At 51.3% G+C, this 12,061-nt stretch overlaps 1 protein-coding gene across 4 annotated transcripts in view; it reads right to left on the bottom strand.

The window, feature by feature from the left end:
* LOC122557749 (D(4) dopamine receptor-like) overlaps nucleotides 1–6,311 on the bottom strand; it is a 44,076-nt gene extending 37,765 nt beyond the window's left edge. For 2 of the 4 annotated variants that reach the window (XR_015760145.1, XM_087996460.1), the window contains exon 1: nucleotides 5,889–6,311. Coding sequence is in view for 3 of the 4 variants with exons in the window: in XM_087996460.1 (XP_087852586.1) it covers nucleotides 5,889–6,173 (285 nt within the window). In the remaining variant the exon portion in view is untranslated. The remainder of the gene's footprint in view (nucleotides 1–5,888) is intronic. The other 2 variants (XM_087996461.1, XM_087996458.1) reach the window with 2 other exon arrangements.
* Between the last annotated feature and the right edge of the window lie 5,750 nt (nucleotides 6,312–12,061).

Raw genomic sequence — 12,061 nt, 5'->3', positions numbered from 1 at the left:
CTGAGAGGGTCAGTGTCCCTGATCCTATAACTGAGAGGGTCAGTGTCCGTGATCCTATAACTGAGAGGGTCAGTGTCCCTGACCCTATAACTGAGAGGGTCAGTGTCCCTGATCCTATAATTGAGAGGGTCAGTGTCCCTGATCCTATAACTGAGAGGGTCAGTGTCCCTGATCCTATAACTGAGGGAGTCAGTGCCCCTGATCCTATAACTGAAGGAGTCAGTGCCCCTGATCCTATAACTGAAGGAGTCAGTCCCCCAGATCCTATAACTGTGAGGGTCAGTGCCCCTGATCCTATAACTGAGAGGGTCAGTGCCCCTGATCCTATAACTGAGGGAATCAGAGCCCCTGATCCTATAACTTGAGAGGGTCAGTGTCCCTGATCCTATAACTGAGAGGGTCAATGTCCCTGATCCTATAACTGAGAGGGTCAGTGTCCCTGATCCTATAACTGAGAGGGTCAGTGTCCCTGATCCTATAACTGAGAGGGTCAGTGTCCCTGATCCTATAACTGAGAGGGTCAGTGTCCCTGATCCTATAACTGAGAGGGTCAGTGTCCCTGATCCTATAACTGAGAGGGTCAGTGTCCGTGATCCTATAACTGAGAGGGTCAGTGTCCCTGATCCTATAACTGAGAGGGTCAGTGTCCCTGACCCTATAACTGAGAGGGTCAGTGTCCCTGACCCTATAACTGAGAGGGTCAGTGTCCCTGATTCTATAACTGAGAGGGTCAGTGTCCCTGATTCTATAACTGAGAGGGTCAGTGTCCCTGATCCTATAACTGAGAGGGTCAGTGCCCCTGATCCTATAACTGAGAGGGTCAGTGCCCCTGATCCTATAACTGAGGGAGTCAGTGTCCCTGATCCTATAACTGAGGGAGTCAGTGCCCCGATCCTAAAGCTGAGAGGGTTAGTGCCCCTGATCCTATAACTGAGGGAGTCAGTGCCCCTGATCCTATAACTGAGACGGTCAGTGCCCCTGATCCTATAACTGAGAGGGTCAGTGCCCCTGATCCTATAACTGAAGGAGTCAGTGCCCCTGATCCTATAACTGAGAGGGCCAGTGTCCCTGATCCTATAACTGAGAGGGCCAGTGTCCCTGATCCTATAACTGAGAGGGTCAGTGTCCCTGATCCTATAACTGAGAGAGGGTCAGTGTCCCTGACCCTATAACTGAGAGGGTCAGTGTCCCTGATCCTATAACTGAGAGGGTCAGTGTCCCTGATCCTATAACTGACAGGGTCAGTGTCCCTGATCCTATAACTGACAGGGTCAGTGTCCCTGATCCTATAACTGAGAGGGTCAGTGTCCCTGATCCTATAACTGAGAGGGTCAGTGCCCCTGATCCTATAACTGAGGGAGTCAGTGTCCCTGATCCTATAACTGAGAGAGGTTCAGAGCCTCTGACCCTATAACTGAGAGAGGTTCAGAGCCCCTGACCCTATAACTGAGAGGGTCAGTGCCCCTGATCTATAACTGAGGGAGTCAGTGCCCCTGATCCTATAACTGAGAGAGTCAGTGCCCCTGATCCTATAACTGAGAGGGTCAGTGCCCCTGATCCTATAACTGAGAGGGTCAGTGCCCCTGATCCTATAACTGAGAGGGTCAGTGCCCCTGATCCTATAACTGAGAGGGTCAGTGCCCCTGATCCTATAACTGAGAGGGTCAGTGCCCCTGATCCTATAACTGAGAGGGTCAGTGTCCCTGATCCTATAACTGAAGGAGTCAGTGCCCCTGATCCTATAACTGAAGGAGTCAGTGTCCCTGATCCTATAACTGAGAGGGTCAGTGTCCCTGATCCTATAACTGAAGGAGTCAGTGCCCCTGATCCTATAACTGAGAGGGTCAGTGTCCCTGATCCTATAACTGAGAGGGTCAGTGCCCCTGATCCTATAACTGAAGGAGTCAGTGCCCCTGATCCTATAACTGAGAGGGTCAGTGCCCCTGATCCTATAACTGAGAGGGTCAGAGCACCTGATCCTATGTTCCAGTGAAAAATGTCCTAGCCTATCCTTATAACTCAAACCTTTCATTTCCAGCAACATGCTGGTAAACCTCTTCTGAACCCTCTCCTATAACTGTGCAACCAGAACAGGACACAGTACTCTAGAAGAGAATTCACCAATGCCCTGTGCAGCCTCAACATGACATCTCAACTTCTATACGCAAAGGATTGAGCAATGAGGGCAAATGCCTTCTTAACCAGCCCGTCTACCTGTAACACAAAGATCTATATACCTGAACCCTAGGTCTTTCAGTTCTACAACCCTACCCAAAGCCTGAATATTAATTGTAGAAGTCCTGCCCTTGTTTGTTTTATCCACATGCAATACCTCATATTTATTCGAATTAATTCCAATGCCACTCTTCAGCCCATTAATCAAGATTTCTTTGTAATTTTAGATAACCTTCTCACTGTCCATTATCCTGCCAAATTTGGTGTCTTCTGCAAATTTACTAACCATGCCTTCTATATTCTCATCCAAATCATTTATATAAATACAAAAGTGGATGCAGCCCCAATCCCTGTGGCGCAGCGCTGGTCACAGGCCTCCGGTCTGAAAAACAACCCTCCACCATCACCCTCTTGTGTCCTTTAAAAAAAAGTGTAATGTAAGCTAATTTACCTCAGGATTAGATAATGCAACAATAAAATCTCTATCAGCTCATGCTTCCACCTGAAGGTTGTATAAACACGGTTGAGACAATTAAAAAATAAAGTGTTGAAACCCATCAGTGGTCTGGGCTCTTAAAGGAGCTCCATTACTTTCCACTTCTTCCTCGTGCTTTCTACACCCCAGAACCCGGTTCCCTCCACCTGAGGGATCAGTGTCCCTCACCCTCAACATGCTGGGGCTTGTGCCCCTTCTACCCTGCCCCCACCCCAACGTTCTGGGACAATCACCCCCGGGGAGTTGGGACTCGCTTTGGCATAGAGAATCCCTCCCCTACCCCAGGGTGGTTGATGTGTTGTAGGGGGAATGGGGGTTGTGTGGTTGTATGTTGTGGGGATGTGGGGTGCTGTGGGATGGTGTCCTCCTGGGTGGGTTGGGGTAGTTGTGTTGGGGTGTTGTTTCGGGTGAGTTGTGTGGGGTTGTGTTGTGTGTGGGCAGTGTTGTGTGGGGGAGATGTGTTGTTGGGAGTATTGTGTGGGGGTGAGGGTGTTGTTGGGGGTGTGGGTGTTGTGTGGGGGAGTGGAGTGCATTGTGTATGGGTGGGCATTATGTGGGGGGGTGCAGTGTATGGATGGGGGTTGTGGAGGGTGGGAGATGTTGTGGGGGTTTGGGGTGTCGTGTGGAAGGGTTGGGGGTGATGTGTGTGGGGTGGTTGGTGGTGATGTGTGTGGGGGGGGATAAGGGGGTGATGTGTGTATGGGGGGGTGATGTGTGTATGGGGGGTGATGGTGATGTGTGTGGGGAAGGTTGAGGGTGGGTGTGGGGGGTGAGGGATTGTGTGGGGGGGCAGGGAGTAAGGGTGTGTGTGTTGGGGTGAAGGTGTGTGGGGGGAAGTGAGGGTGTGTGTATGTGTGGGTGGGGAGTGTGTGTTGGGGGTGTATGTGGGGGTGAAGGTGTGTGTGGGTGAGTGTGTGCGTGGGTGAGGGGTGTGAGAGAGAGGGGTGTGGGGGTGTGTGTAGGGGGGTGAGCATGGGGGGTGCGCGTGGGGGGGTGCGCGTGGGGGGGTGCGCGTGGGGAGGAGCGCGTGGGGAGGAGCGCGTGGGGAGGAGCGCGTGGGGAGGAGCGCGTGGGGAGGGGGTGTGGGGAGGGGGTGTGGGGAGGGGGTGTGGGGAGGGGGTGTGGGGAGGGGGTGTGTGTGGAGTGGTGTGTGGGTGTGTGTGTGTGGGTGTTGTGTGGGTAGGGTTTAGGGGGTGTAGGGGGTTGTGTGGCGGGGTGTGTGGGGGGGGGTGAGGGGTGTGTGCGGGGGGGGGGTGCGGGGGGGTGTGCGGGGGGGTGTGCGGGGGGGTGTGCGGGGGGGTGTGCGGGGGGGGTGTGCGGGGGGGGTGTGCGGGGGGGGTGTGCGGGGGGGGTGTGCGGGGGGGGTGTGCGGGGGGGTGTGTGCGGGGGGGGGTGTGCGGGGGGGGGTGTGCGGGGGGGGGGGTGCGGGGGGGGGGCGGGGGGGTGTATGGGGGGGTGTATGGGGGGGGGTGTATGGGGGGGGTGTATGGGGGGGTGTATGGGGGGGTGTATGGGGGGGGTGTATGGGGGGGGTGTATGAGGGGGTGTATGGGGGGGTGTATGGGGGGGGTGTATGGGGGGGGTGTATGGGTGGGGGTGTATGGGTGGGGGTGTATGGGTGGGGGTGTATGGGTGGGGGTGTATGGGTGGGGTGCATGGGGGTGGGTGCATGGGGGTGGGTGCATGGGGGGGTGCATGGGGGGGTGCATGGGGGGTGCATGGGGGGGGTGCATGGGGGGGTGCATGGGGGGGGGTGCATGGGGGGGGTGCATGGGGGGGTGCATGGGGGGGGTGCATGGGGGGGGTGCATGGGGGGGGTGTATGTGGGGGGGTGTATGTGGGGGGGTGTATGTGTGTGTGTGTGGGTGTGTGTGAGGGGGGTGTATATGGGGGGGTGTATGTGGGGGATGACGGTGTGTGTGTGGGGTGTATGTGGGGGGGTGACAGTATGTGTGTAGGTGTGCTTGTGTGTGGGGGGCTGTATTTGGGGTGTGACGGAGTGTGTGTGGTTGGGCGTATGTGGGGTGTAACGGTGTGTGGGTGTGTGTGTGGAGGGGTGTATGTGGGGGGTAACGGTGTGTGTAGGTGAGTGTGTGTGTGGGGGGGGTGTATGTAGGGGGTGACGGTGTGTGTGTGTGTGAGTGATGTGTATGTGGGGGTGACAGTGTGTTTGGGTGAGTGTGTGGGGTGTGTGTGGGGTGTGTGTGGGGTGTGTGTGGGGTGTGTGTGGGGTGTGTGTGGGGTGTGGGGCTGGGTGTGGGGCTGGGTGTGGGGCTGGGTGTGGGGCTGGGTGTGGGGCTGGGTGTGGGGCTGGCAGGGGTGTGTGGGGTGTGTGTGGGGGGTTGTGGGGGGGGGTTGTGTGGGGGGGGTTGTGTGGGGGGGGTTGTGTGGGGGGGGTTGTGTGGGGGGGGTGCAGGGTGTATGTGGGGTGTAACAGTGTGTGTGTGTGTAGGGTGTATGTGGGGGGTGTATGTGGGGAGTGACCGTGTGTGTTGGTGAGTGTATGTTTGTGTGTGTGTGGGGGGTGTATGTGGGGGGTGATGGTGTGTGTGTGTGTGGGGTGTGTGGGGTGTGACAGTGTGTGTGTGGGTGTGTGTGTGTGTGGGGGGTGACCGTGTGTGTGCGTGAGTGTGTGTGTGGGGGGGTGTATGTGGGGGGTGATGGTTTGTGTGTGTGGGTTTGTGTGTGGGGGAGTGTGTGGGGGGTGATGGTGTGTGTGTGTGTGGGGTCTATGTGTGGGGGTGAGTGTATGTGTGTGGATGAGTGTGTGTGTTGAGGAGGTCTATGTGGGGGGTAAGTGTGTGTGTGCGTGTGTGTGTGTGGGGGGTGTATGTGGGGGGTGACGGTGTGTGTGTTGGGGGTGTATGTAGGGGGTGACAGTGTGTGTGTGGGTGAGTGTGTGCGTGTGTGTGGGGGGGTGTATATGGGGGTTGACGGTGTGTGTGTGGGGGGGCTGTATGTGGGGAGGTGAGTGTGTGTGTGGGTGAGTGTGTGTGTTGGGGGGTGTATGTGAGGGGTGAGTGTGTGTGGGGGGCTGTATGTGGGTGGTGAGTGTGTGTGTGTCTGTGTGTGTGTGTAGGGGGTGTATGTGGGGGGTCACGGTGTGTGGGTGAGTGTGTGCTGGGGGGGTGTTGGTGGGGGCTGAGTGTGTGTGTGTTGGGGGGGGGGGGGGGGGTGTAGGGGGTTGCTGTGGGACTCTGCCCCCTCTCCCTGTTACCTGTGAGTACACATAGAGCGGGAGGACGAGCACAGCGAGCAGGAGGTCAGACACCGCCAGGCTGACGATGAAGAAGTTGGTGGTTGTCCGGAGCGGCTTCTCGGTCCAAACGCTGAGACAGACCAGTAAGTTCCCGGCGGTGATCAGGAGGATCAGGAAAGTGCCGAGAATCAGAGCGGCTAAATCATGTCCCTGCGACTGCGAGCCCGGCTCGGTCTCATTGCTACTCACATTGTTCATCTCTGCAACTCCCGGGATGCCAGAGAGTGAGGGCAGTGCCGGCATCTCCCTGGCCCGGGGTCCCCTCCCAAAACTCCCTCACATCTCACCGCCTCCCGGACACCAGAGAGCCGTCCCGACCCTGAGACACAAAACCTAGCGCAGGGACCCCCAAATCCTGCCCAGAGACAGCCCCTCCCCAAATATAGCCCGGGGACCCCCAAAACACAGCCCGGAGACACCCCCCCCCCCTCCCAAACAGCTCAGGGACAACCCCCTCCCTAAACACTGCCCGGAGACACCCTCCCTCCCCAAACCCAGCTCAGGGACAACCCCCCCCCCTCCAAACACAGCTCAGGGTCAACCCCCCCCCCCCCCCCAAACACAGCTCAGGGTCAACCCCCCCCCCCCCCCCCCAAACACAGCTTAGGGACAACCCCCCCCCCCTCCCCAAACACAGCTCAGGGACAACCCTCCCCCTCCCCAAACACAGCTCAGGGACCCCCCCTACCAAAGTCCTGCCCAGAGACCCCCCTCCCTAAACCCACTCCTTAAACGGAGGGGCGCCCAAAACGAACCCGAGAAATCCAAACCTTGTCCCTTCAGACACAGACCCCGCAAACACGTCACTGAGACATTAAACCTGGGCAGAGGGCCACAAATAAACTAGACCCGGTTTTAACCCCAAATTACCCCATTTCACCCCCGAAGTCCAGAAAAAGATACTAAATAAATCTCCATACACCAGAGACTTTCCAAAACCAGTCCAGAGACTGGGACCTCCGCAATTGAGGAAGAGGACCCAGTCTCAGCCCAGTGACCCCCAAATGACACCAAATATATCCCCCAGACCCCAAACCCCAGAGGCAGCCCTCTCTCCGAACTACAACTCCGACCCCGAGAGCAGAGACTCAAAACCTTTCCTGAGGTTTAAAAGCATCTCCATCGCAATCCCCTGCCCGGTACCAGGAGCTGGCGAGTCGCTGGGAGAAGTTTTCCGGGAGCTAGGAACGGGTAGCCGTTTCCAATGTCCTGCTCGCTGTCGGTATCGGTGCTGTTCGGTTCCTTTCCTCGGGCTGGGTAATACTAACTGATGGGTCACAGCGCTCCGCCTGACTCCGTTGATGCTTCGAGACTGGCGAGGGTGCTCGAAATCCTGCTCCGGCTTACAGCAGACAAACCTGAGCAGAAACACCCTCAAACAGCTCACGCTGTAAATATAGCGATAATCTCCAGGTGTGCGTATGTGCAAAATCCTCTCAGGGAGCGGGAACATCCCAGTGTTACTACTTGGAAGAAAAGCTTATTTTTTGGACAATATTTATTCCCCGATCAACATCAGACTTTTATCACATTTCTGCTAATGGGATCTTGCTGCGTGAAAATTGATTGACTTGGAGGTGGGGCCGGTGTTGAACTGGGGTGGACAAAGTTAAAAATCAGGCGAAAGTGAGGACTGCAGATTAGAGAGTGGTGCTGGAAAAGCACAGCATGTCAGGCAGCATCGGAGGAGCAGGAGAGTTGACGTTTCCGACAAAAGCCCTTCATCAGGTGGTTGTGGATGAAGGAGCAGCGCTGTGAAAGCTTCCAAATAAACCTGTTGAACTATAACCTGGTGTGTGATTTTTAACTTTGAAAATTGATTGGTGTTTCTTGCATTATAATGTGCTTAACTGACTTTAAGGCAGTCAGCAGTTGGGGAATCCCCACAGAAATGCAAGTTGTTCTTCTTAAGGTAGAGATAGTCTTAAAAGTTTATGAGAGGGTATCCAACTGCTGATGTTAGTGAGACTGTTCATCTGCAGTACATGATGGATAGCGGAGGTACTGGGTCTACAGTAGTTTGGCATTCATTAGAGCAATGACTAGCAATATTGAGAATGCTGGGATCTTGATGATGAGGGACTTGTGTAAATCCAACGTAAAGCCAAGGTTAACAAGCCAACAAAGTTGCTTGATCAAAGAGCTAGCAGGGCACAATAGGCTGAATGGCCTCCTTTGTACAATAAATTCTGCAAGATCCCACAGAGGGTGGTACATGTATGGAATGAGCTGCCAGAGGAAGTGGTGGAGGCTGGTACAATTACAACATTTAAAAGGCATTTGGATGGGTATATGAATTGGAAGGGTTTGGAGGGATATGGGTCGGGTGCTGGCGAGTGGGACTAGATTGGGTTGGGATATCTGTTCGGCATGGACGGGTTGGACTGAAGGGTCTGTTTCCATGCTGTACATCTCTATGACTTAATGATTAAGAGTTGGGACCCATTGCAAGCTGGACAGATTGTACCTGGGCAGAGCAGCAATGTATTAGTGGCAATGGGGAGGAGGGTTAAAATGAATTAGCCCAGTATTGGGAACCAGAAGGTACCGGTGATATTATAAAAGACAACCCAGGTGCACAAAACATTGTGGGATTCATATAAGTGGAAGTAGGCAGCTGTGGATGCTGGAAATCTGAAATAAAGCTGGAAAGATCAGTAAAGTTGTGGATAGTGTAGAAGGTTTTCAAAAGATACAGATCAGTCACAGACATGGGTAGAGAAATGGAGATGAAGTTTAATCTGGGAGAGTGTGACGTCCTGCATTTGGGAAATCAAATGTTAATGTAAAGTATTGAGGTTACCATGAAGGACTCTCCTTCTCAACCTCTTCCCTGGCCTGAGGTCTGGTGGCCCTCAGATTAAATCACTGCCAGTCACTTCTCTCTAATAAGAGAGCAGCCCCTATGGTCTGGTAAGACAATGGCAGCACAATGCACACACAACAGTTAATGGCAGGACCCTGAACAGCATTGATGTACAGAGGGATCTTGGGATTCAATCCATAGCTCCCTGAAAGTGGCCATGTGAGTAGTTAGGGTGGTTAAGAAGGCATATGGCATGCTTGTCTTTATTGGTTAGAGAACTGAGTACAAGAGTCAAAATGTCAGGTTGTAGCTTTATAAGATTTTGGTTAGGCCACACTTAGAGTATTGCCATCAATTCTGGTCGCCACATTACAGGAAGGATGTGGAGGCTTTGGAGAGACCGCAGAAGAGGATGCTGCCCAGATTAGAGAATATAAGCTATGAGGAGAGGCGAGAAAAACTTGGGTTGTTTTCTCTGAGGCTGAGGGGAGACTGGATTGAAGTTGATAAAATAATGAGATGCATCGATGGGATTGACGGTCAGCATCTTTTTCTCAGAGTTAAAATGTCTAATACTACAGGGCGTGCATTTAAGGTGAGAGGGGAAAGTGAAAAGGAGATATGAGGGGCAGGTTTTTAACCCAGAGAGTAGTAGGAGTGTGGACTACACTGCCAGGGTGGTAGTGGAGGCAGATACGATAGGGATGTTTAGGACACTTTTAGACAAGGTCATGAACATCCAATGAATGGAGGGAAATGGATCAAGGGCAGGCAGAAGGGATTAGATCAATTTGGCGTCATGTTCAGCACAATATCATGGGCCGAAAGGCCCTTTCCTGTGCTGTATTGTTTTATGTTTATGGAAAACCTGCTGGAGAAACTCAGCAGGTCTGGCAATACCTGTAGAGAAAGATAGAGTTAATGTTTCAAGTCCAATTTAACTCATCTTCAGAACTGAAAGGGGTTGGAAAATGTGGTTTGTGTGCTATTGATAGAGGAAGAGGAGGAGTGACTGGAATAGAAGGTGAGCAGAGCAAAAGATAAAAGCATCGCTAATGGTAGTGAAGGAGAGAGAGAGATGTAAATGAAGGCCTGAAAAGAAGATATTGCTGAGAGCAAAGTCAACAGATACAAAAAAATATCATTGTGGACTTCAGGGTGGGGAGGGGAGTGGGTGGTTAGGGTGCAGTGGGCAGGGGTGTCATGCTCTGATGCTGAGGAATTCAATATTAAGATTTAGATGCTGTAAACACCTAAATATAAAATGTTAGTGCTAAAGAAGGGTTACTTGACCCAAAGCATTAATTCTGATTTCTCTTCACAGACACTGCCAGACCAGTGGAGCTTTTCCAGCAATTTCTGTTTTTGTTTCTGATTTACAGCACCTGCAGTTCTTTCAGTTTTTAAATAGAAAATGAGTTGTTCTTTTTCCAACTGGAGTTGCGTTTCATTGGAAAACTGTTGCAAAACAGAAATGTTTGCAAGGGAGTAAGACGGTAAGCAACTAGAAGGTCAGGGGTAATTCCTACAGACAAAGCAGAACTGCTGTGCAAAGCGGTCACCCAGTCTGCCTGTGCAGTCTCACCAAAGCAAAGGAGCGTTGTGAGCAGCAAATGCAGTAGACTAGATTGAAAAAGCATAATTAAAACAATTCTTCACCCGGCAAGAGTGTTTTGGGCCTTCAACAGTGAAGATGAGAAGAGGTGAATGGACAAATGTTAAACCTTTAGTGATTGCACTGTCAGTGCCATACGGGTGTGAGGAAGCATTAGGAATGATGGAGAAGTGGACCCAAGGGTATCCCGGAGGGAATGGTCTTGCAGAATGCTGACAGTGGTGGAAAGGATGATGCTTCCTGCTGGGGCTGGTGAAAATCGCAGAAGGTACTCCTTTGAATGTGGAAACTGGTTGGTTGAAAAGTCAGGAAAAAGGGAATGTTGAAATGCATGTAACGCCTGAGTAAGAAATTGGTAATAGGCAGGGTCAGATTCGAGGAAATGTAACAAAGCCTAAATTCGTTACTTTACAGCCTTCTGGATTCAACACTTAGTTGAACAATTTCAACCATGGATTCTGACCTCATTTATTTTTGGAATGCACCAGTCTTAATCTTGTTTCTCTTGCTTTTGGCAAATGCAGGCAAATGGGACTAGTTCAGTTGGGGAAACTTGATTGGCACAGTTGAGTTGGACTGAAAAGTTTGTTTCCAGGCTGTATGAATCTATGAGTCTATGGCTAGTGCTGCTTATCGCTCTGCCATTTGCACTTATTCTGGACAAATGCTCAAATAAAAGCAAAATACTGCAGATGCTATAAATCTGAAAGAAGTGTCATGCTGGACTTGAAGAATCTCTGTTTTATTTTCCCTGGATTCCATAGACTCAATGAGTTTCTCCAGCACTCTCTGTTCTTTAGCTGGAAAACTGTTTGCTTTTCACTGGAACCATCACCACTCTCTTTGATTTTTGTTCCAAGTCAGCTTTGTCATTTAATGTATCCAACACTTTTACCGTAACCCCTTTTTGTTCTTCTTCCTCCTGAATACTTTTAAAAGTAATCTACCATCGCTCATAGAGTCATTTGTTTCTGTCTCGACAGATGCTGATTTTCCAGCACTTTCTGTTTTAATTCATGAATGAGATTTACTGTGCAAGAATGCAAATATGTGAAGTGTGGTAAATAAGGTTGGTGAGCTGCAGGCACAAATAGCCAAAGGTGAACTTAATGTTGCAATAATACCAGAAAGCTGGCTCAAAAAGGGGTATTCAATATTCAGGGTAAATAGGAAATGGGGGGAGGTGGCAGTATCAATAAAAGAGAATATTGCAGATGTTAGAGAGAGACAGAGGGGTCAAGAACATAATCTATTTGGCTGGCCCTCAGAAACCATAAAGGAATCACTTCATTACTGAGCATATTTTGTAGGGCACCGACTGGAGAGAAAGTGGAAGAGGAACAAGTGTGCAGGGTAATTACAGAGGCATAAAAGAATGATAAAGAAGAGGTTGGCAACAATGTAAACGGCAGAGACAACAAAGTCCTTGAATGTTCGAAGGAATTTTCAAAATATCATTATGTTATGAGAAAGGAAGCAATGCTGGTCCTCATCCTTGGGAGTAGCATAGATCGTGTGTCAGTACAGGCATTGTTAATCATCGTTTCTGAAGATTTAGGTTGGTTGTGGAAAATATGAAGCACAATCCAAAATTATTTAAGTGGAGAATGGCAGATTTCAGTGCAGTGAGAAAGATGTGGCAGTCCACAAATGGAAATGAAGATTGGTAAGAAAACTGTAATTAAGTATTGGGCTACCTTTAAAGAGGAG

The sequence above is a fragment of the Chiloscyllium plagiosum genome, unplaced genomic scaffold (assembly GCF_037043375.1).
Source record: "Chiloscyllium plagiosum isolate Xiang-an unplaced genomic scaffold, Cpla_swu_hap1 HiC_scaffold_18, whole genome shotgun sequence".
In the NCBI taxonomy this organism is placed as follows: domain Eukaryota; kingdom Metazoa; phylum Chordata; class Chondrichthyes; order Orectolobiformes; family Hemiscylliidae; genus Chiloscyllium; species Chiloscyllium plagiosum.
The sequence above is the reverse complement of the archived record's forward strand: the minus strand, read 5'-3'. Positions and strand labels throughout refer to the sequence as shown.